We start from the raw sequence: 24,080 nt of genomic DNA on the forward strand, positions 1-24,080 counted from the left end.
TGTGTTAAAACAGCTTTAATCTCGGTCTTCGAGGCTTCTCGGCACAGTAAGAAATATTGCACATGATCAACATGTATTGTTCCAGGGATGGGGGTGGGGGACAGGGAAATTGCCTTCTTAGAAAGTACAGCCTGGTGGGGGAGCAGGTGAGGAGGAAAGGGGCACACCCTGCCTGCCCCCCACCTCGGGCCAAAGTGCAGGAGCCCCCCCGGCCTGATCCTCCACCCCTACCCCCAAACTAACCTGAGTCCAGCCCCTTGAGGGAGGGGAGAGAGAGAAGTGGGCGCCACTACCCTCAGTTCTGGGCTATCTCCCCAGCGGCCCCCGGGGGGAAGGGGGCTCCCAGCTTTCCCTCCGGCAGTCCTGCCCTCATGAGCCATTTTGCATAAAGTAGAGTGAAAAGATTCGAAAGGTAACAAACTCCAGGTTATGTACAGGGGCTCCGCGGGGGCCGGAGTCCCCCCTCTGCCCACCGCCGCCCCCCCAGATCCCAGGGAGGGGAGCAGTGGGAGGAGGGGACCTTACTCCTCCGTTCACTGGAGAGAGGCTTCACATACGGGGCTCCCCCCTCCCCCCCAGCTTTCCGCCCCCTGCACCGCCGTGCCCGGGGCCAGCTCGGGGCCGTCTGTCTCCTCTTGGGGGATGATATTCCCCTGCGGACCCCTCACCTGCCCCCCGGGGAGGGTCCGGGCGGGGGAGGGGAAGGCTGGCCGGCCCCGTCCCAGCCGGCGTCACTGGGTGCTGGCTCCGAGGCTTGGGGAGGGGCGGCCAAAGGGACGGAGGACGAGGAGTCCGGAGCAGGGGAGGGTGAGTCGGGGCCCTCGGTGGGGGGCGGGGGAGCGGTCCCTGCGCTGGCGGGGGAGGCCCGGGGCCAGGGGCCTCCCCACTGGGAGGCTGTTCTGTGGGGGTTGCCGCCTGCATGATCTTCTGCCGGACCTCTCTGATCTTCAGCTGGAGACACACTTTGGAGGGGAAGATGTCTGCGTAGCGCGCCTGGAACGCGGCCGTGGCCTGGGCTGGGAAGGGACGGACAGCACGGTGAGCGGGGGTCCGGCCCGGGACGGCGTCCCCCTCCCCCCCTGCCCGCCAGCTCACCCGAGGGGAAGAAGCCGTGGTCCTGGAAGAGCTGCATGACCAGGGCGCGCCGCTGGTCCAAGGTGCGGCGCAGCGACGAGTAGGGCACCTTCTCGTACTCCAGCTCCCCCAGCACGTCCTCCGCCTCCGTGCCTGCGGCCAAGCAGGGCCAGGTCAGGGGCTGGCGCCCCTCCCCCGCCGGCCCCGACCCCCACCCAGCAGGCCCCCACCCTGGCGCCCCTCCCCCGCCGGCCCCGACCCCCACCCCCACCCAGCAGGCCCCCACCCTGGCGCCCCGCCCCCGCCGGCCCTGACCCCGGGCTCACCGGTGCGGTCAAAGGTGAAGATGTCGCCCTCGCACTTGGCGCTCTTCGGCGTGTTGGGCTCGGAGCTGCAGCTCGAACGACGCCTCATTTTGCGCTTGGGGGAGGTGGGGTCCTCTGGGGCTGAGTCCAGGTCTGGGGGAGAGGGGAGCGGTGTGAGGGGGGAGCCCGCCCCCCCGAGCCACAGGGCGGGCCAGGCCGTGGGGGGGCCCTCACCCGTCGAGTTCTTCCTCTTCTTCCGGTAGGAGCCCAGGATGGCGCGGGGGGAGGTGGCCAGCGACTGCAGCGTGGGCGAGGGCAGCACCTCCTCCGGCCGGAACTCGGGCAGCTCCGCGAAGCGCTCCTCGAAGTCCACCTCCGAGAGGACCCTGCTGGAGGATGGCCAGTGTCAAGCCCCCGCCCGCCGGCCGCCCCCCTCCCCCATCCGCCGCTGCACACTCACTTGTCCACCGAGTCAAAGGTCTTCTTCAGCGGAGGAGGCCGAACCTTCACCTTCTTGCTGGGGGCTTCCTTCCGCTCTGGGGTGTCCCCGGTCCCGGGAGGCCGCCCGCCACCCCCTTCGCTGCCCCCAGGGGCGGGGGCTGGGCTGGGCGGAGCCGGGGGCTCGCTGCGGCTCTCCAGTGCCAGGGCTGGAATCCGCCAATCAGGGGAGCTGGGAATCTTGCCGGCCTGGGGGGAGCAGCAGAGTGAGCTCGGATCTGCCCAAAGGCATGTGACTGCGAGGCAACGGAACAGGCCGGGGCCCCCGCCCCCCGCCCCCTCACCATTTCCGGTGCCTTGACTCCTGTCCGATCCTCGGCGGGCGGGCCTGGGGGAGGGCTGGCCCGTGAGCTCTCCCGGCCGGGCGGAACCCAATTTTCCGGGGGAGGTGGGGGCGCGGGGGTGGCCGGCCGACCGTCAGCCTCCGCCTCTGGGGGCACCTCCCTGGTGGCGCTCTGCTCCGCAGCCTGCCGGGGGACGGGACCCGGCCGGGCAGGGACCCCCGACTCATAGGACCCCACGGGGATGCTGGCGATGGCCGCCTTCACTTTCTGTGGGGGCTTGGGTGGGGGGCGCTGGGCTTTCGGGGTCACCAAGCTGTAAGCCACAGAGCCTGTCGAGAGAAGAGAAACGTCCGGGATGCGACCGTGAGCCTGGACCCTTCCTGTCCACGCCTCGCTCCGGTGACTGGCTCCGCCTGCCGCGCGGGGCTCCCCCTGGCCAGGGTCACCTCCCCGTTCCCGTCTCTGAAATCCCCGGCCCCCCTTCTCCCCAGGCCTCCGGGCCGGGCCCATCACCCACCTGTGGCACTGGGGAAAGGACTAGTAGGGGTCTGAGAGGCAGTGGGGGCCGGAGGAGCGGGTGCCCCGCCCTTGGGCAGGATGGCAGCAGGTGGGGCAGCACTGGTGGCCACGGTATAGACGAGACCCGGGGGGGCGGGGGCTGGTGGGGTTGGCTGAGGGAGGGGCATGGCTGAGGGGCCCCCTGGCCCGCCAGGGTAGAAGGCTGTGATGACGGGACCCCCAGTGCAGGCTGGCGGCAGCTGGGGGCTGGGGACTGGTGACACGCCAACCTGGCCTGGGGCCAGAAGCGGGGCTTGGCCTGGAGGAGAGAGGGAGCAGGTCAGAACGTAGGAGGGACCACGACCCTCTGCGAAACGCCGCCCTCAGCCCCTCTCTGCCCGTCCCCCTCACCTGAGATCAGGGGCTGGACTATGGCAGGACCGCTGGGCCCGATGGTGGTGAAGCCCAGGGCCACGGAGCTGGCCGGCCCGTAGGAGGCCGGCGTGCCGGGAGCCGCGCTCTGGCTGGAGGAGGAGCCGGGGCCCAGGGGCAGGGCGTGCCCGGCGGCCGACTGCACGTAGGTTATCCTGCCCGGGAAAACCAACCGAGGCAGGTGAGCTGGGGCTCCCGGGCCCCTGGTCCCCCCACGCCCCCACCCCACCTCACCAATTACCTGGTGGAAGAGGGCAGAATGACCTTCTGGGACTGGGAGGCAGGGCTGGGCAGGGTGGCCGGGCTGAGCGGGGGCACCAGGCTGCCGGGGGTGGTCACCGGCACCGGGGTGAGCTGGATGATCTGCAGGAGATAAGAGGAAGGGCGGTTGCCCTGGTCCCAAGGCCATGCCCCCGGTGCCCGCCCCAGGCCCGGCCACTTACCTTGCTAGATGGCTGGGCTCCGTTCTGCACTGGCACAGAGAAGGGTGGGCTCACCAAGGGCAGAGACTGGCTGGCTCCCCCGCCTCGCACCGCCACGCCAGGTGCCGCCAGGGGCACCAGGACCTTCCCGGGCAGCAGCTGGGTGGAGCCTGCCGAGGGCTGGGCCTGCACTGGAGACACTGACTGGGCTGAAGGGGAAGAGAGGGAGTGGGGGGCTGAGGAAGGCCACCTTCCTCCTCCCCTCACCCTGACTCTTCCCCGGCCCCGACACTCAGAAAAGGAGATTCGGTCCTTGGAACCCCAAGAGCATCGGGCCGGACACCTTCGGCTAATGACCCAGCGGGCCCCTTGCTCCCCGGCCCGTTGTGGGGCAGGCGACTGACCACAGTTCCCGCGGGCCCGGGCCTCCGGGTTATGGGCCCTTCGAGGCCACCCTCCCCTGGATCGGCTCCCACCGGGCCGGAGATGACTAGCGCCTGGCTGTCCCGGAGGGCCCAGCTTGTGGCGCAGACCGCCGGACTGGCCGGGATGCCGCGCCTCACCGGGGGCTTCTACGATAGAGCTCCCGGCCCACTCAGACTTTTGGATCTTTTATCAAGGGAACCCCCGCCCGGGCCCACCTAGCAGCAGCCGCCACGCCTACGTCCGGGCCCTCCCTAGCGGTCGTGCCCTCGCCTCGTGTAACCGAGCCCGCCCGCCACGTCCCCAAGCTCTCTGCCACCATCATTAACGTTCCTGTCCTCAGCTCCCCCTCCGACCCCTCACCTTTGGGGGGTGCGGCAGAGGGCACTGGCTGCAGGATGGGAATCCCAGGGGCCGGGGTGGCTGGTGCCAGGACCTTCCCATTGGTGGCAGTTCCTGGTGGCAGGGCAAAGCGGATGCTGGCCGTGGGGCCCGATCCCCCGACAGCTGCGGCTTTGGGCCCAGGCACCGTCGGGGCTGGGGCCACTTGCAGCTGCTGGGGCAGGGTGGGCAGAATGTACTGCACCTGGGTGATGCCCCCAGGTTTGCCTAGAGGGGCGGGCTGCAAGATGCCCAGGGGCACAGGGCCATTAGGGCCACTGCCAGTGGGGGGCCCTGCTGCAGCTGCTGCCCCACCTCCACCGGGCGGTCCTTGGGCAATGAACTGCACAGCCGGAGGGGCAGAGGCACCATATCCCGGGGTGCCCACAAGAAGGTTGGTCACGGCAGCGGGGGCCTTGCCCACCCCCAGAAGGGGCCCTGCCACCAGATGCGGGGCCGTAGGGGCTGCTTGCTTTTTATCGGTGTAGACCAGACCGATACCGAGCGGAGAGCCCCCTGGTGCTCGGGGACCAGCCCCCGCCTCCCCTTTGGCACCTCCTTCGGCCGGTGATCCCTCACCTCGCCCCGCCCCAGGGAAGGGTTTGGAAGCAATGGGCACCGGGGTGCTGCTGACCGGCCGGACCACATTGGTCACCACAGTTGGAGCGGGGCGTGGGGGGGCTGGGGGGGCTCCATAGGCGAGTCCTCCACTCCCCAGCGAGGCAGGGGCCGTCACCAGCACCGTGGCCGACGGCAGTCGGGCAGCTGCGCTCCCATCCCGCTCGGGGGGATCCTTGGCTGGGTACAGGCTGCCCCCGGGGGGCAGCACTAAGGCCTGCAGGACACCCCCTCCAGAAGGCGAGGCGATGACCGAGGGGCTGGGGAAGGACTGGGATCCAGGGGGCTCCGGCCCTCCCGTGCTCTCTGGCCGCTTGCGCCGATAAGCATTTGGGTCCACAGGAGGAAATCGGGCTTTAGGAGGCAGGGGGCCTCCCCCGACCGAGTGCTGGGCACGAAGAGGCCCTGTGGCAACACCTCGACCAGACTCTTGGGTCTTGAAGGTCCCGGGGGCCAACTGGAAGGAAGAGGAGGAGGAGGAGGAGGATGGCGTGGGCCCGTAGCCCTTGGAAAAAGCTGAAGATGGGTCAGGGGCTCCGGGGGGTTCAGACTCCAGGGGTGGGCGGCAGTGAGTGAAGGCAGTAGACAAAGAGGATGACCGGATCACAGGTGAGAACAACTTCCTGCCAAAGCCCTGGGGGGAGAAGGCACCAGGGTGAAGGAGGGCTCTGTGGCCGGGCCCCGCCCTCCCGGGCCGGCCGGGGCGCCTCACCTTGGCGCCCTCGGGGTCCTCCCCGGAGCTGTCCTCGCTGTCGCTGTCCGTCACCCGCTCTTTGCACTTCAGGTCGATGTCGGCGCTGCCGAAGCCGTCGTCCGCTTAGAAGCAGAGGAGCAAAGAAGCCGCCGGTGAGCCTCTCCCCGGGGCCAAAGCCCAAGCCCCCCCACTTTCCTCCCGTGTCGGCTGGTAACAGGGTCTCGGGCGTGGGGGCTGAGGAGGAGGGCAGGCTGGGAAGTGCTCCCTCTGGCCCCTCCTCACCAAGAAGCAGGCCTGGGGGCCCGGGCTAAGCAGGGGCTCACAGGAAGAACTCAGGAAAGAGGACTTAGCGCGTGAAAACACAGGCCTGCCCCCCAAGACGCACCTGGGGCGGGGGGCACGGAGAGAGAGCAGGATGGGGCCCCCACCCTCCCCGGGGCGCCCAGGCCCCCTCACCGATGACGTCATCGTCGCCTTCCTCCTCACAGATGACCATCCGCTCCTCGTCGCTGGTCATGTCTTCGCTGGCCGTGCGCTGGGAGCGGGACGGCCGCGCCGGCAGCATCGGGGGCCGCCCGCCCGCCAAGGTTCCGCCCTCGCTGGGAGTGGCAAAAGGCCCCGGGCCTCCATACTGAGGTGCAGGCTTCGGTCCCGTGTAGGGAGCTGGACCCGACACCATCTGCGGGGAGGGGGGAGACACGGGGTTGGCTGCTGGAGTCCTGCCGGCGCTGGCCCTCGGGGGGGCCTCCCCCCGGCTGTACCTGGGTGAGTTCCTGCAGCGCCTGGCTGTCCGGCTCACCCCCGTCTAAGCCGTGCACACCACTGTGGGAGAACGCTCGAGGCCTGGTGGGGCCGGGCCCCGCGGCGTGGAGCCGTTCTGCGGTCCCAGGGCCAGAGGCCGGGGTCTTGACCTCCGTGCCCAGCAAGGTTTGGGCTGCTGCCGACAGTAACTCTGACGAGACTGTGCGGGGAAGAAAGCCGAGTCAGAGCCAGAGAGACCTCGGGCGCGAGGGCCGAGCCTTCCCCCCCAGCCCCGACCTCTCCGGCGGTGGGGCATCCGAGACCCCCTGCCCCGCTGGCGGAGCCCAGCATCCCAGGACCACGAGGCTCTCTGGACATCCCCTCCCACTGTTCCAGGGCGTTCCACAGGGGTTCGGCAGGAGGGGGTAGTTCCACACTAGTTGCGAAGGACAGACGTCTGTACACACACCCCTCCCTCCCCCAAAAAACTCTTCCAGACTCCAGGTCCCCAACCTTTACCCATAATGCTGTGGGGGCAGGCAGGTAGCGTGGTGGGGGAGCACCACCCCCAGAAGCAGCTCCGAGTTCAAGTCTACCCTCAAACATTTATTAGCTGTGTGACCCCAGGCAAGCCACTTAAGCCCATTCCAAACAAATAAATTAAAAGTCACGTTGTTCCCAGAGAGGAAAGGGGAAGGAAAAAGACAAACAGGGACATCTATTTCTTCACCACTTTTAATAGCGCCCTTTTCTCACGACCCCCTGGTGGGGCAGACAGGGCAAGGCCTACACTCATATTGTATGAGTAAGGTGCCAGTCTCATCCCCCCAAAACCAGAGAAATCTGTTTTCGGACTCTGAAAATAAGTCTGTTTTTGCTACACCCCAAATGGACTGAAATAAGGGCAGGAGAGGGTGTTTGACGGGAGAGCTCGGGAGGGCAGCCCACACACCGGGCGGGGGGAGGGGTGAATGGGAGCCGTAGGAAGGAGCCGGCTACTGAGGCTGTAGGAGGGAAACTGGAAGGGAGCTGCAGAGAGAAAGGAGGGCAGGCCCGGGGCCTGGAGCCGCGGCGCGCCCCCCCCCCCCAGCCCCTCCTTAGGTAAGGATGTACGAGGGTGTGTCCCCCTCTCGAAGGTGCCCTTCTCTGGGTCCTGGCCCGCTAGGATGTCCGGGGACTCTGTGGGACCCACCTCCAGGGGCGGCTGCCGTGCCGGTCTCGGACATGCTGCGCTCTCGCATCTCCTTGGGACCTCCCGCCAGGCCGAGGGCCACGGGCTTGGCGTCTGAGCTTGACTTCTTCCGGTCCTTGTTGCACCATTTCCAGTCCGGGTGGGCCTTGAAGTGGGCCTCCTTCACCTGGCAGGGCGAGCAGCAGGGACGCTGGGGTGAGGGGGACCAGGAGGCCAGGACAGGAGAGCCACAGAGGAGCCAAAGGCGGGGAGGAGCGGAGAGAGGAAGTGGGCGGGGACGGGAGGGACAACCAGCAGGTTCTGGGCCCCCAGCCTGGGCTCGGGTGGAGTCTCCGCCACCAGAGGTATTTCCTGCCTGCTCGGGACTCAGGGCTGAACTTCCTCTTGGCCTTTTACTGGGGAAGGGGCAAGAGACCGGAGTTACCTGAAAGGCCAGATCGTGGTACTTCTGTTTCTCCTTGGGTCCCAGAGCATACCACCACTCGCCCAGAATCTTGCTGACGGTCCGGTTATCCTGGTTTGGGTGGCGCTGATGCACCAGGGCCCGGTGTCGCTTGCTGAATATCATGAAGGCGTTCATGGGCCGTCGGATGTGATCCTTCTCCCTCTGAGGGCAGACAACAGAGAGGACATGGGTCAGGCCGGGGCAGTCAATGAAGGCAACCTGTGAGCTGGGCAAAGGGGACGTCTAGAGGACCTTGTTGGGGCTGCGCCCATCCTTCTCGGAGGAAGAGTCCCTCTCCTTGGGCAAGGCGCTGAGGGACTGTGTCCGGCGTTTTCCTGGTGGGAGTGGCAACTGGATCTCAGGAGACATGATAGAGAGGAACCTGTAGAATTGGGGAGAGCTAGATGACGGTCTCAAGCCCACCTCCCCGATCTCTTTCCCTTTCCCCTCTCCAGGGCCCATTCTAGGAGACTGACCCACTCCCAACAGACTCACGCGTCATCGTGGTCACTCTCAGTCTCGCTATCCAGCCGGCTCTCCCCGGTAGGCCCGGGGCCTTCCTCCTCAGAATGCTGAGGTGGAACCTTGCTGCCTTCGGAAGCCCCAGGGGCTTGGGGAGGGCCGGGAGCTGGGCTCTCGGGGCAGGTAGCCCCAGGTGGCCGTCCAGATTCTGGGCCTCCTGTCCCACTGGAGCATTGCTCGTGGGCTACTGCCGCGGACTCTGCGGGCTCTTAAAAATGGAGAATTATAAATACTTGTTAAAGCCAGTCCTGCCGGCAAAAAAAAAAAAAAAAAAAAACTAAACCAGGGCTATTTGCTCAAGTGCCACTAGGATGAACAAAAAGGAAAATATGGGTCAAGCTGATACCCCAAACCTGTTACAATGCTTGGGAAAGAGGGTCCCCCCCCCCCATTCGAGTCCAGAAGCACCTTACCTTTGCTCTGGCTAGAGGAGACAGAGTGGCTGGCTGGCTGCTGGGCCTCACTGGGCTGAACAGAAGGGTCAGGCTGGCTGGGTGCCAGGAATGGGACAAGCGAGTGCCAGGGAAATACGGCCACTGAGCGTGGCTCCACATTTGTCCACACTGCCAGGAAGGAGAGAGAAAAAGCGGGTGGGGGGTACAGTGAGGTACAAGGGAGGCAGCACACCTTCCAGTCCCTCCCATGACTGGTTCCCCTTCTCTATAACTCTCTGTGTCCCTTTCCCCTAAATACAGCTTCCTGCTTCTGTTCCAACCCGGGTCCCGGGCAGGAGATTCCTCGGAGCCTCCACGGGCACTGGGGCAGCTGGCCATTCTCCTAGCTCTCCCAGCCTCCCTGACTCTGCTCCGAGAAGGGCACTTCTTAGCCCATTTACCAGCAGCCCCTCCCCCCACATTCCCCAGCAGTGGGGGAGGAGGCTCGGCCTCCCTTTTCCCTCCCACAGCTGTCATCTGGGACATAACAAGGCCCGAAGTGTCCCCAAGTCTAGGGGGCTCAAGGAACACCCCCAGACTCCCTTTTGGGTACCCAGAGCAGGGCTCTTCAGTGTCAAGAGCCTGAGTCCGGTCCGGTCGGGCAAGACCGGAGCAGGGGGGGAGACCAGACAATGGGGAGGTCGACAGAGTCAGCCTCTGCCCCGTGGGGGAGGGGATCCCTGGCCCAGGTGTTTCCTACCCATCATTCCCCTCCCCCGGCCTAGCGGGGGGAGGGAAGTGGGGGTTCAACTTCAGGAAGGGGGGTCCGGGTATCGGCCCCGCTCATGCCCCTATTCGGGACCCTGCCAGCAAAGTTCCCACTGACAAGGGCTGGCCAGCGCGGGCCGCCCGGCGACGTAAGAGGGACCCCGGCCCCCCATTCCCCCCCTGCAGGGTGGGGGTGGGGAGGCACTGACCGAACATGCCGAGGCCGCGGGGGGCGGCGGCGCCGGGCGCGGGTAGTGGCCGGGGGGCCGAGTACATGGTCCCGCGCGGGCTCCGGGCCGCTCACCGCCCGCCGCCTCCTTCTGGCTCTCGGCGCCGCCTCCGCCGCCGCCTCCTCCTCCTCCTCCGCCGCCGCCGCCCGGGCCCGGGGGGAGCGGGAGGCCGCCGCCGCATGCCCCCCCTCCCCCGCCCGGCCCGCCCCGCGCGGGGGGTCTCGGCCGGGCGCGCGCCTGCGCTCTCCGGGGAGGGAGGGGGGGAGGGGGCGGGGCCCGGCGCGAGCGAGCGAGCGCGCGCCGGCCCCGCCCCCTCCCGTGCCCCCCTCCCCCCCGCGCGGGGGCCGTCACGGGGCCGGGGCCGGGGCCTGGGGCATCGCGCACCGCCTCCGCCCGCGCTGACAGGCGCGCGCACGCGCACTGACGGCCACCCCCCCCCCCTCCGCCCGGAGCTGCCGCCGCTGTTGCCGCCGCCTCTTCCCCTCTGGTGGCCTCGGACCGCGGCTAACGGCTCCCTCAGCCCGCGGGGAGGGCGCGGCGTCGGCCGCCGCTACAGCTGCTTCTGCCTCGCCCTCCCGACTGCCGGCCGGCCCTGCCCTCCGTCGGGCAGGTTCGCGACGTCCGCGCGAACAAGAAAGCGAGCGAGGGAGCAAGAGCAGCCGCTGCCGCCTTCTCCCCGCCCCGCCACTACTACTCACTCACTCACTCCCCCCTTAACCCCCCCGCCGCGGCCCCCGCCCGCCCCGAGGGGCCTTCCGCGCAGGCCCGGCCCCCGAGCGGCGCGCCCATTGGCCGCCGCCGCCGCGCGCGGGTCAGGCCCCACCGCGCCCACCCCCATTGGGTGGGGGGGAGGAGAAACGTCAGTCACATGCAAATGAGGGCAGGGCGGGCGGACGCTGGTTGGTCCGAGCTCGGCCGGGCGGGGCGGGGCTGGAGGGGGTTGGGAGGGCGCACTGCAGCAAAGGCAGGGAGCCAGCTGGGGCGGGGCCAGGCGGGGCGGGGCCGGGCGGCCCCCAGGGCGCACTGCTGGCTGCCTGGCTGCGGCGGCGGCAGCGGGGCCGGGCCAGCCGAGCCCAGAGAGGCCCTCCCCGCCTTTCTCCCTCTTCGATCTGTGCGTACGTACGCACGCACGCACGCAAACAAACACACGCACATGGGCGCCCAGCCGGGGACCACGCACGCACGAGCAGTGTGGAGCGGAGCGCGCGGACTGGGGGAGGGCTCCGGGGCCCTGATGAGCGAGACTCTCCAGGGTCCGAGCCCCGTTGGCTCGCCTTGAGATTGGCGAAGTTGGCCTAGAAGCAGCGGGTCTTAGCCTGGGCGAGCCCAAGGACTACTCAGAATCCTCGTCTAAATGCACCAATAAAACAAGAGGGCGGCAAAGGAAAGCGAAGCTTAGTGGAAACGAAGTTGCTTCTTTCCCCTCTGAACTCACAGACCCTCCGATCTCTCCAGCCCTGCCCTGGACCACGACCAACACCCCGGGGCTAGCCGGTGCTGCTGGCTTGTTCACAAAGGGGAAACCAAGGCCTCTTAATGACGGAGGCTCCTCCTCCTCCTCCTCGGTTCCCCAGGGGGTCGAGGCCCCCCCAGGGGGTACCAGTAACCCAGTGGTTTTTCGGGGTAGACTGAGGCCCTGGAGTAGTTGAAGGAATCAGAGCCCCTCCTACTTCCCTCTGCTGCCCACCCACCCCGGCTGCCCAGGGCAGGGACCCCTTTGCCGCAGACTGCCTTCCTAGAGGGGGCTGCTGCAGCAGTTGAGTGAGGGCAAGGGGCTATCTCAGTACCCCGTGAAATGGCACAGAGCCCCGTGGGCACGCGGCCAAACACTAGCAGAGGTGCCCACCGTGGCCAGAGCCCTAGGGCTGTGTGACGGGTATGAACCAGAGATGGGGAGGGGGATCGAAGGCCCTGGCACTGGCCGCCTCCAGCCTAGAGCCTAGGACCCGAAGAGCAGCCCCTCCCCCGTCTCCAGGTGGGGAGGGGAGAGCTAACTTCGGGCCAGGCTGGGGGCTCTGCGGCTGCCTTCCATTCCCCTCCTCCATAACCCCAGGCTCCTCAGCTCACATTACCTCACTGCCCCTGGGACAGCTAGCAGCCCCAGAAATCGATGTGTCCGGCTGTCTGTTCCCCGCAGCCCCCTCCCCATTCGGTGAGTCACCCACCTGGAGCTTAACCTCTTCCTTACTGCCCAGGTTCCAGACAGTACCCACGCACAGGCCTCTGGGCCTGGCTTTTCCCACCCTGATCCTTTCCCTGGGGAACCCTGGATCTGCTATTCCCCTTCTGTAGAATGCTTGGGTTGGGGGTCTCTGCCCCCCTCCCCCAGCCTGCCCCTGGGTTCCAAAAAGCTATCCCGGGGGGAACATCTGGAAATGCAGACGGGGGAGGGGAAGCGGCCTTCGCAAGGCCTCTTGGAATCTGGGCGGGAAGGGCCCCCCCCCTTTCCCTGGGCACGGTGCCAGGCCTATACTTAGCAGGCATTGTTCTAAGGGGGAAGAGGGGAGGCATCAGAACCTGAGCTAATCCTCCCCCTCCTCGGCTGCTCTGGGGCCGGGAGAGACCCGGCTCCCTCTGCCCTCCCCCATAGCTCCCAGGCCAAAACAGGGGCCCACCTGGGGGGGCCCTTCGGGTCAGATGAGGTGTCCCCCCTGGGAGGGGAAAGGGGGAGCCAGGACTCCGCCCTCTCTCTGCAGACGAACCCCCGGGGCTCTCCGGGCCCAGACAGAGGCAGAGGCGACTCCCAGACAGACTGCCCCAAGCAGGCAGGTCTGCGGACCCCAAGCCCACGGGCTGCACCCCTCGGTGAAGGCTTTCTCCTCCCCGTTTCCCTGGCCACACAATGAGGAGGGGGAGAGGGGAAAGCACCGGCTCTGGGTTCAACTCTACTCTCTGGGCCTCTGTTTGCTGATCTCTATAATGTGAGAAGCGAGACTAAGATTCTGTGATTCTAGACTCAGAAGACACAGTCACCAGTGCAGGCTCTGTCACCTTGGCCAGGTCCCTGACCTGCACCTGAAGAATAACCCAGAGCCTGCCCAGTTCCCTTCCTGGGCTTCTGCGGCCAATCGGATCAGGCCTCCCTGGAAAGGGCCCGGGCTGCGCGGGGCCCTTGGCCCTCTCTCTCCCACGGGCCCTGGGGGGCTCCCAAAGGCCTTTCCTCAAGCAGGCCATTTGAGAGATGGGAAGGCTGAGGGTCTGAGGGCCTTGCCGGCCGCCACCAGGCCAGGGTCAGAGCTTTCTCGGGGCACTGAGGGGGGCTGCTCTGACTCAGAATCCCGGGCTCCTTCAGTGAGACACACGACTTTCCTTTCTTCCTGCCAGATCCCTCCAGTTCGGGAGTGCCAGTCCACCCCCGAGCTCCCCCGAAATAAGCCGAGTATCCCCATTTCTGTACACACGCTGCATCCCACCTACCGTGTACACAGCGGGCCAAGGTTACCCAGGGAACTGCGGGAGGATTGGCAGAGCTGGGAAAGGATGGGGGCTGGGGGCTAAAAATAGCTTGGGTGGGGGTGAGTCAGTGTAACTCAGGGAGAAGCGATGGAGGCGGGAGGGGGTGAAGAGAAACAGAGAAGCAGGGGAAGATTCAGCCAGGCAGGAGGGAGAGAGACATGGGCCCCCGGGACCGCCAGGAGAGGGGAGATGGGAGGGAGGCAGGAGAAACCGGGGGAGACGGAAGGGGCAAGGCCGGGGGGGGGAGGGAAGGGACCCGGAAGCCCCGGGGCAGAGGAGGGGGAGAGAAAAACCAGGGGGAAAGGGATGGCAAGTGAGGGGAAGGAGGTGAGAGATGGGAGAGAAAGTTACATAATTCCTGAGAAGGGGGAGGAGGCAGATGGGGGAGGGAGGAGAGACATGGGAAGAAACTCAAGATGGGGAGAGAGGGTTCTGAGGGAGGGAAGGGCCACAGATGGAAGAGCAGAGGAAAGCGGGATGGCACGGGATGGGGGATGGGAAGCTGCCATCCCTCACGATCGGGGCTCTCCCACCCCCAGGCAGGGACTGCGGCTCACGAGATTTTCCACTCACTGCCTGGCCTGGCGCCAACCCCGCCCCCCACCCGCGGCCCCACAAAGCCCCACAAAGCGGCTTTGTGACAGGAGGCAAGGAGGGAGCCCGCCCCGGCCCGGGCCCCCGGCCTGACACCCACGCGGGCCTGCGCGGGGGAGCGGGCCAGCTGGCACCGGGGCCGCTCTGCGGCCGGGCTCCCCCTCCCCCCTCCGGAGGCCCAGCTCCCCGCCCAGGGTCCGGCCGGGCCGGGGTGCCCATCGGCCGGGGTTAATGGGGAGCCCTCCCCAGACACGGGCCTGTAGGGGGCACCCTGGGGCCGCAACGCCGGAGTCCCCGAGGGGCCCCACCCCGCACAAGGGCTGCCCTCCGCTGCCGGCTCAGGACAGGGGCAGGGCGGGGCGGGGCTTCCCCGGCACCTCCCACCATGGCCGGCAGGGGGCAGCGTGGCCCTGAGAGCAGCTGGGATTGGGGAGACCTGGGCCCCAGTTATCCGCGACACCCCCACTCAGAGCTCCCCGAGGCTCCTTCGGGCCCAATGCGGGGCTGGGCTAAACCAACCTCCCCCCAGACCCCCTCTGCCTTCCTCCCGTGGGGGGGGGCAGCTGTCTCCCCAGGGTGACCTGAGCTTCCTCCACCGGAGGACTGGGGAGCTGATCCCAGAGGCTGGGCGGGGAGCTCGGAAGTGCGGGGGCCCAGGAGGGCAAGGGGCACCGGGCGCCACCCACCAGCCCGGATCTGCTGCCTGCCGGGGGCCGAGGGGCACAGGTGCAGCTCCCGGGGCGGGGGCAAGGGGAAGCCACGGGCCCACTCCTCCGGCGGCCCCCCACCTTCCTGCCGCCCGGGGAACAGGTGTGGCCGCAAGAGGGGGCCCCGCGGGCGGGGGCGTGACCCGTGAAAGGGAGAAACTGAGGCCCAGCAAGAAGCAAAGACCCTGGGAAACCTGAGACCAAACAGCCTGGAGAGGCCCCGGGCCCCGAGAGCTGGGCGGCAGAGACCAGGCCCGGAGCGAGGCACCAAGGAGGAGAGGGAGGGAGGGCCGGGCAAGAGCGGCCGGGAAAGGCAGGCAGGCCCGAGGGCACAGACGGGACTGAGGGGCACAGGCAGGGCCGAGGGCACAGACGGGACTGAGGGGCACAGGCAGGGGGCACAGACAGGGCCGAGGGCACAGGCAGGGGGCACAGATGGGACTGAGGGGCACAGGCAGGCCCGAGGGCACAGACGGGACTGAGGGGCACAGGCAGGGCCGAGGGCACAGGCAGGGGGCACAGACGGGACTGAGGGGCACAGGCAGGGCCGAGGGCACAGACAGGGGCCACAGGCAGGGCCGATGGGCACAGGCAGGCCCGAGGGCACAGACGGGGGCCACAGGCAGGGCCGAGGGCACAGACGGGACTGAGGGGCACAGGCAGGCCCGAGGGCACAGGCAGGGGCCACAGGCAGGGCCGAGGGGCACAGACAGGGGCCACAGGCAGGGGGCACAGACGGGACTGAGGGGCACAGGCAGAGGCCATGGGCAGGGCTGGGGCGAGGGGCAGACCAATGGCCTTGGGCAGGGTCCCAGAAAGGAGAAAGCTGAGCTGGGAACACTGAGAAGGCTAGAAAAGGAGCCCCAGTGCCAAGGGGACCTCACAACACAGAGCCCTAGAGCTGCCAGGCAGGCCGGGCAGCGGGCTGGGCACCTTCTTCCTCAGTGTCCCATTGGGGCCTTGAAGCCTCCAGGGTTTGGGGCAAGAGAAAGGAGGGTGGGGCTTTTCAGTGGCCTTAGAGAAGAACAGGGGGATGCAAAGGAGACCCCGGGCCTGCAGAGACCAAGGGGACACGAGGGAGCCAGAAGGAGCGAGAGAGGGCAGAGCCAGAGCTGGGTGGAGGGGACGAGGAAAGGCCCCGGGCCAGGGAGCGGACCTCAGATGGGCCCAGAGACAAAAGCCGGGGAGATGCAGAACGGAGGGGGGACGCTGCCGGCTGTTGGCCTCGGACCCCCCGGGTTCCGGTGCTGGGGGAGGGGGCGGCAGCAGGGCCCAGAATGCACAGAATGTGGGGCGCCCCCTGCCTGCCCCGGCCGGCTGTGGCGAGGAGGGAGCGGGGGTCACCCCCCGGGGCTTGGGGGCCAGCTGGGCCTCCCGCAGCCCGTCTCCCCGCACGGAGCCCGGGGCCCGCTCTGAGCTCCCACCGGGGGCCGGCCCTCGGCAGGTCCCTTCATGCTGCCGGTCTCGGTTCCCTCGGCCACTGCTGGGCCGGGGGCGCCTGTCGGGGACCGCGAGAAGAAGCTGCCCCAGAGGGCAGGCAGGGGGCGCCCCGCACCCGGCCAGCCCGGGACCCCGCCTTTACTCGCCCCCCCCCCCAGGCCCTCCCTTTGCCCCCCGAGGCACCGCTTTCGCAGCCCGCCTCCTGGGGGGCCGCTTACCTGTCCCAGGCCGGCCCATGATGACCTCCTTCTTGGGGGCGGGGTGCCCAGGGTAGCTGCTGGGCACGAGGACGGGCAGCAGGGCGGTGGGCGAGGGGTGGAAGGCGACCGGCTGGAACGGTGAGGAGGCCAGTCCAAAAGCCGGGCCCGGCTGAGCCACGGCGGCCGGCCCGGCGGGGGGGACGCTGATGGGGACGGGGGCGGGCAGGGGCGGGGGCGGGCCCGGCTTCCCACTGTTCGCCCCGGGGGCGCCGGGGTGCTCTCGCCCAGCTCTGCTGGGCTGGCCGCCGGCCCGGGTCTCCCCGCCCGCGGCCACCTCCCCGGGGAACTTGGAAGGCAGCGGGACGTCGGGATTTCGGACGATCACGGGAGAGTCTCTCTGCACGGCCGGCACCCGCCGCACCGAGGGGCCGGGGTCGGATGTGAGGCCGGCCGGGGGGGGCAGCAGCAGCAGCGGGGACGGCTGGCGGGAGCGGGGGAAGGGCGCGGCCGGCGACACGGCCCGGAAGCCGGCCGGCGTGGAGGGGGTCGGGGGGTGGGAGACGGGGTCCACTCCGGAGTCCAGGCTGTCGGCCTTCTGAAAGTCCGGGCCCCCCGCGCCCCCGGGGCCCCCGAGCCCCCCCGGGTGGGGCAGCAGCTCCGGCTTGCGCCGGCCGGGGCTCATGGGCACCGTGAAGGTCAGGTTGGTCTGAAAGGTGGGCAGGATGCCCGAGGAGTGGCGCTCCCGGGGGGCGGGGGGCGGCGGGTGGGGGCCCAGCTCCGGCGGGGTCAGCACGCCGGCCTTGGGGGTGCTGGCGCTCAGATGCCGGCTGCGGACGGCGGTGCGCTGGATCACGGGGGACGCGTTGATGGGGCTGAAGTTGGCGGGCCGGAAGCCGAAGAGGGGCGAGGGCGAGGGCGAGGGGGCCGGGGAGAAGGGCGACTGGGTGGAGACGGGCGAGAAGGAGGGCGTCCCGGAGCGCGAGCTGCCCAGAGACACCAGCATCACGGCCGCCTCGCACTCGTCAAACTCGAAGCGCGACAGGTCGGCGGGCGCCACCAGGCGGGGCCGCGAGTCCCCGCGCGCCGCCACGCTGCTGGCCTCGCTGTCCCTCGAGGTCTCGTCGGCCCAGTCGAACTCGGCGCTGCCCTCGCGGGCGGGGGGGCGGGCGGCCCCCCCGGGGCCCGCGCCCGCGCCCGCCTCGGCCAGCCCCTCCATCTCCTTGGTGCGCATGGACAGGTGGCGCGAGCAGTAGCCCCGGCGCTGGGACTCCTTCATGCAGCCGTCGCGCGAGCACAGCCGCCGCCACTGCTTGCCGTTGAACTTCTTGCGGATGCCGTTGGGCGTGCACACCACGTCCCCCTTCTTGTACTTCTGCTGGGCGGCCGTGAGGGGCGTCCGGGCCCGGGCCGGCGGCGCCGCCCCCCGCTCCAGGGAGGTCCCGGCCCCGTCCTGCCCGGGGGAGGGCTGCTCGGGGGGGCGGCCGGGCCCGGCGAAGGCCGGGGACTTGGGGGGCGGCGAGAGCAGCTGGGGCGGGGGCCGCGGCAGCAGAGGCTGGGCGGCGGCGCAGGCGGGGGGCCGCTTCTCCTCCTCCTCCTCCGGGGCCGCCTGGCCGAAGCTGATCTTGGAGACCTCGGCGTCCTCCGGCTGCTTGGGCTCCAGGCCGGGGGGGCAGGGGGGCGGCGGCGGCGGCGGGGGCGGCGGGCTCCGCGCCGGCTCCTCTCCCTGCTCCCCGGGGGCGGCCTCCGGCGGCAGCTTCCTCCGTTCCTCGGGGCCCCAGGGGGGGCGCAGGAGGCGCAGGCTGGAGCGGCCCACCCAGACGGCCTCGGGGTCCCTGGGGGGCGGGCTCAGCGGGAGCCCCGCGGGGGGCCCGGGGCTCAGGCGCACCTTGTAGGAGGCCGGCTTGGCGTTCACCTCCACCACCACGCCCTCGCGGTAGGCCGCCTCGCCGGGGTCCACGCAGGTGCACACGGCGGTGCCCACGGCCAGCGCCCCGGGGGGCGGCGTGGCGTCCAGGACCACGTCCACGCCGCCGGCCAGCGCCCCCTCGTAGTAGGTCAGGGCCCGGTCCCCGGGGAACTGCACGCCGAGGTCTTGGCTGCGCCGGACCTGCTTCACCACGGCGGGCACGAAGAGCCCGTCCCGCCGCGCCAGGACCTTCTGGGAGCGCAGCAGGCGCAGGTCACAGGCCGCGGCCCCCGCGGAGCCGGGGGGCCAGGGCGCCGGGGGGCCGGGCTCGGGCGGCTCCTCCTCCAGGTCGGCCGAGTGCTCGCTGGCTGTGTCCGTGGAGGATGACCGCGCGGAGGCGGGCGGCGGGGCCGGCAGGGCGCAGGCCCTGCCCTCCTCGGGGGTGGCCGGGGGCTCCTCCGGCCCGCTGCCCCCCCCCGCGCCGTGCTCCTCCACGTACTTCTTCTTGGGGGCCCTCGACTTGAAGGTGGCGGTCTTCCGGCTCAGGGAAGGCTCCCAGCGGCCGGGCTCCCCCTCCCCCTTGGGGTCCTCGGCCGGCGCCAGAGCTTGCGCGGGGTCCTCGGGGGGTCCCGCGGGGGGCGGCTGAGCCGAGGCGGCCTCGCCCTCCGGGAGCCGCTCCTCCTCCTCCTCCGCAGGGGGCGCCTCCTCGTCCTGCTGCTGCTGCTGCTGCTCGTCCTCCTCGTCCCGGCCCCCCTCGCCCGCCGTGCGGCGCTTCTGGGCCTTGGCCCTGGTGGCCGGGGGGGACTTGCTGCTGCCGCTGTGCCCGGGGAGCGCGCCCGCTTTCTTCATGGGTTTCATCTTCGCCTCCTTCCTCGGTCTGTCTCCAGTAGGGACCTGGGGGAGGGAAGAGAGGCAGAGTGAGCCCCCAGGGGGGAGGGGCTCGGGCCGGGGCCCCCCAGGGGGGAGGGGGGAGGGCCGGGGTCTCCCGGGCCTTCCCTGCTCGCGGCGCCACCGGGAGGCTGGTGTCTGCCTTTGGAGCACACAGCAGGGGCCAAATAAGTGCTGAGGTCACCCCCTCAGCAGGCCCCGCTCAGTCTGACCAGCCCCCCCCCCCCCGCTCTCTTGGGGCTGCCACACACGGGACTCCATGCTCACAAGCAGCAGGTGCTCACTCGACTCTGGGGGAAACTGAGGCCCCAAGGTCTCGTGAAGTCTCAGTCTCTTCCGCTGCTTTTTGGGGGTCCGGTCTCTGCTCCCCAAACCCTGTCACTTTTCTCTGACCTCCACCACCCTCCGCCCGGCCGTGCGCCCCCGCCCCGTGTGGGCCTTTCTGGAAGGGCCGGACCCCCGCCCAGCGCTCCCCACGGCTCTGCCTGTGCCCTCCCCGGCACCGGGCCGCCCTCATTCCAGGCCTCAGGAAGAGCAGGCCGCGGCACGTCCGGGGCAGAAGTTCACAAGCGCGCGCAGCCGTGAGAGTGACGAGGAAGGCTGAGTGCCCCGCGGGGGGGACACGGAGCCCTCTGCCCCCAACACCCCCCCAACCGCAGCTCACACACTCCGGCCTGCCTCGGCCTCCCCCTGCCCAGACAGGCTCCCACTCCCACTCACATTCTCACACTCTCTCTCACACACATACACACTCACACACACACACTCATTCACAGTCATACACTTATTCACATACACACAGTCACACACTTATTCACTTATTCACACACACTCACACACTTATACACTCACACACACTCACTTATTCTCACACACACTCACACTCACTCACTCACACACTTATACACTCACACTCTCACACACATACACACTCACACACACACACTCATTCACACTCACACACTTATTCACATACACACAGTCACACACTTATACACTCACACTTATTCACACACACTCACACGCTTATACTCACACACACACTCACTTATTCTCACACACACTCACACTCACTCACACACTTATACACTCACACTCTCACACACGCTCACACACCCTTATTCTCACACACACTCACACACTTATTCTCACACACACACTCACACACACGTATACACACATACTCACTCACACACTTATACACTCACACACACATACACACACACACACTCACTCACACACTTATACACTCACCCACACACATTTATACACACACACACACTCACTTACATGCTTATACACTCACTCACACACTCACATTCTCACACTCTCTCACACACATACACACTCACACACATACTCATTCACACTCACACACTTATTCACATACACAGTCACACACTTATACACTCACACTTATTCACACACACTCACACGCTTATACACTCACACACACACTCACTTATTCTCACACACACTCACACTCACTCACACACTTATACACTCACACTCTCACACACGCTCACACACCCTTATTCTCACACACTCACACACTTATTCTCACACACACTCACACACACGTATACACACATACTCACTCACACACTTATACACTCACACACACATACACACACACACACTCACTCACACACTTATACACTCACCCACACACATTTATACACACACACACACTCACACACACACTCACTCACATGCTTATACACTCACACACACACACTCACATTCTCACACTCTCTCACACACACACACACTCACACACACACTCACTCACACACTTATACACTCACACACACTTATTCTCACACACACTCACACACATTTATACACACATACTCACTCACACACTTATACACTCACACACCCTTATTCACACACACTCACACACTTATTCACACACACTCACACACATACTCACACACTTATACACACACACTCACACACTTATACACTCACACACACTTATACTCACACACACACTCACACACATTTATACACACATACTCACACACTTATACACTCACACACATACACTCACACACACACTCACTCACACACTTATACACACACACACTCACACTCACACACACACACTTATTCTCACACACTTATTCTCACACACACTCACACACACACACACTCACACACATTTATACACACACACACACACACTCACTCACACTTATACACTCACACACACACTCACACACACACTTATTCACACACACACTCACACTCACACACACACTTATTCTCACACACTTATTCACACTCTCTCACACCCCTTCAGGCCTCTGGAGGAGAAGCCAGCCCTGCAGCCCCCCTCCCCCTGGGGGCCCTCGGGTTCCAGCTCAGGAGGGAGCCCGGGGCCAGGCAGGGACAGAGCAGAGAAGGCCCAGGACACGCCGGGACAGACGGCCCGGCCTCACCCACACTTCCTGAACGTTCACTTGGGCCCGCCCCCTTCTGAACTGTCTTTAAAAAAATAAAAATAAAAACTTGACTGTGGCCTGGAAGCAGCGGGCAGGGCCTCGGGAAGCATCCCGGGAGGGCAGGGCGCTGCCCCGGGCCCCGGCCCCCTCTGGCCGCCGAGGCCTTCTCCGCTCTTCCCCTTCTCCTCGCCGGGATCTCGGGGTCTGTCCTGAGGCCCCGGGGAAGTCCCCCCTCTCCCAAGCCACCACCTTCCCCTGGGTGCAGCTCAGGCCTGGGGAGGAAGCAGGTGGGGCGAGGCCGGGCCGCCCTTGTGGGGGGCACTGGCCCTTTTGCCCCCCGGGGGCTCTGCCCCCCGCCTCCCTGACGCCTCCTCGCTCCGTCCCGGCCAGGCCCGGGCCCTCTCCGGGTCCTCCCCCTCAGGTCTCTGCTCTGTCTTGTGGCGCCCTCTCACCCCTGGACTCGCCACTCTGCCCACTCCCGCCGCCCCCGGCCCCTCCCCTCGGTCACTTCCTCTCCTGTTGACGCCCCCTTCTCCATCCTCTCTTCAGCCTCCCACCTTGTCTCCCCCTTCCTTTAGGTATCCCCACCTGGCTCTCCTTCCCCCCCCAATCCGCTTTCCCATGGATCCTCATGACCCCAGGGTCATCTAAATTCTCCCATTTTCAGCTGGGTTATCTCTTCCCTCCTCTCTGTCCTCCTGGGTCCCCTCTCCCTGCAGCCCCCTCCCATCCCTGCAGCCCCTTCCCCACCCGGGGATGCCCTCTCCCTGCAGCCCCTTCTCACCCCTGAGTGCCCTCCCTCCCTGCAGCCTCTTCCTCAGCCCTCCTCCCACCCCGGGTGCCTCTCCCTGCAGCCCCCTCCCCATCCCTCAGCCCTTTCCTCCGCTGAGAACTGTCTCCCTGCAGCCTCTCCCCGCCCCTTCACCCCCTCCCATCCCTGGGTGTCCCCTTCCTGCAGCCCTCCCACCCTTGGGTGCTCTCCCCTTGCAGCCCCCTCCCACCCCTGGGTTCTTGCTCCCTGCAGCCCCCTTCCCCACCCCTGAGTTCCCAATCTCTGCAGTCCCTTTTCCTACCCCTGAGTCCCCCTTCCTACAGCAGCCCCCTCCCCATCCCTTGGTCCCCTCTGCCTGCAGCCCCCTTTCCTACCCCTGAGTGCTCTCTCTCTGCAGCCCCCTCCTTATCCCTGAGCAAGCCCCTCTTTGCAGTCCCCTCCCCACCCCTGATCCTCTCTCCCTGCGGCAACCCCCTCCTCACTCAGCCCCCCATGTCATCCGCGCCCCCCGCCGCAGCTCGCCCCGTCACCTGGGCGGGGGTCCGGGCTGGACTCCCTGGGCTCCGCGGGGCCAGGCTGGGCCGGGCCGGGTCGGGCTGGGCAGGGCCGGGTTGGGCTGGCTGGGCTCGGTTCGGCTTGCCTCGGCCCGTTCCCTCCTCCCTCCCTCCCTCCCGCCCCCCCTCCGGTTCCTCTGTCCCCCTCTCCCTGCTCCCCCCGTTTTTGTTTTTTTTTTTTTTTTACTCCAACACACAAAATGGTGAATGGACCTGCAACAGCTGGCAGCGCTGGCCAATCGGCGGCCACAACCCCGCTGACCGGCGCCGGGCAAGACCAATGAACGCCAGCCGCCCCGCCGGCCCCGCCCCCAGCAGGGCCGCCGTCAATCGCGGCCGCCGCCTCAGACCCGCCCCATCCCCGGCCCGAGCGACGGCGGATTCCGCCAATCGCAGCAGCTGAGCTTGCTGCCCCGCCCCCAATCCTCGGAGTGACGTCAACTTTACACCGCCTTCTCGCCTCCCCCCATACAGTAACCAGCGGATGGTCGATCGACCCCCGTGCGGGACAGTAGCCAATGATCACGCAGAGGTGGGGCTCAGGTAGAAGTCGACCAATGGAAATCTCGAGAAGGCGTGGCTCCGGAAGCTTGTTGCCGGGCCGGCCGCACTATGCCTCCTGGGAGTTGTAGTCCACCACGGCGGCCTGCGCGTACATGGCAGCTGGGTCTGGACTACAATTCCCATCAGGCAGCGCGGTGCGGGCTCGGAGGAGCCGGGCTGAGGGAGGGAGAACGAGGGGAGGGGAAGAAGACCGGGGAGGGGAATGGGGAAAGAATCCGAAAGAACAGTTCCCGATGCTGGCTCTGCCGGACGCAGGCTCCCTAGACTCACCCGATTTTCCGGCTTCGGCGTCGCCCGGCGGCTCCTTTCCGCGGCGGCGGCGGCGGCGGCGGCGCGAGGGGAGGCGCGAGGACGCGGCCAACCAACCGCCGCCCGCGAGCTGCCGCGACCAATCAGCGACGGAGAGGCGGTGCAATGACCTCACCGTGTTCGTCGCTGCAGACCCCGCCCCCTCGAGGCGGCTGTGGCGACCGAGAGTGGGGAAGTTCCAAGAGGAGGGGAGGAGAGAGAAAAAGGTGATGTCATCTTTCTGCCTTCCCATTGGCTACGAGGCCCCTCGACGGGAGCCAATCCACGGTCTCGAAAGAGCAGCGCGCCCGCGCAGAGGGCCCTGTTGCCACCAGGAGGGGAGATGGGGAGAGAGGGAAA

The 24,080-nt window shown here is 67.5% G+C and overlaps 1 protein-coding gene across 5 annotated transcripts; it reads right to left on the reverse strand.

Moving 5' to 3' along the window:
- Window positions 1-23,805, reverse strand: CIC (capicua transcriptional repressor). 5 transcript variants are annotated; one of them, XM_051989500.1, is made up of 21 exons: window positions 23,703-23,805; window positions 16,317-19,098; window positions 8,943-9,092; window positions 8,503-8,737; window positions 8,260-8,389; window positions 7,987-8,169; window positions 7,563-7,728; window positions 6,391-6,590; window positions 6,086-6,308; window positions 5,648-5,751; window positions 4,300-5,569; window positions 3,535-3,722; window positions 3,333-3,454; window positions 3,071-3,246; window positions 2,679-2,978; window positions 2,162-2,490; window positions 1,840-2,066; window positions 1,614-1,768; window positions 1,401-1,532; window positions 1,096-1,227; window positions 1-1,016 (listed from the first exon to the last, which is right to left on the reverse strand). In XM_051989500.1, exons 2-21 carry the CDS (start codon window positions 19,060-19,062, stop codon window positions 550-552), a joined length of 7,635 nt encoding a protein of 2,544 aa, XP_051845460.1. In that variant the 5' UTR covers window positions 19,063-19,098; window positions 23,703-23,805; the 3' UTR covers window positions 1-549. The 5 variants fall into 5 exon arrangements, with proteins under 5 accessions (XP_051845460.1, XP_051845461.1, XP_051845458.1 ...); XM_051989501.1 differs by lacking the exon at window positions 23,703-23,805 and adding an exon at window positions 22,845-22,991 and having other exon boundaries at window positions 1,614-1,765; XM_051989498.1 differs by lacking the exon at window positions 23,703-23,805 and adding an exon at window positions 22,845-22,991.
- Window positions 23,806-24,080: the final 275 nt, after the last annotated feature.

This window comes from Antechinus flavipes, chromosome 3, assembly GCF_016432865.1.
Source record: "Antechinus flavipes isolate AdamAnt ecotype Samford, QLD, Australia chromosome 3, AdamAnt_v2, whole genome shotgun sequence".
Classification (NCBI taxonomy): Eukaryota; Metazoa; Chordata; class Mammalia; order Dasyuromorphia; family Dasyuridae; genus Antechinus; species Antechinus flavipes.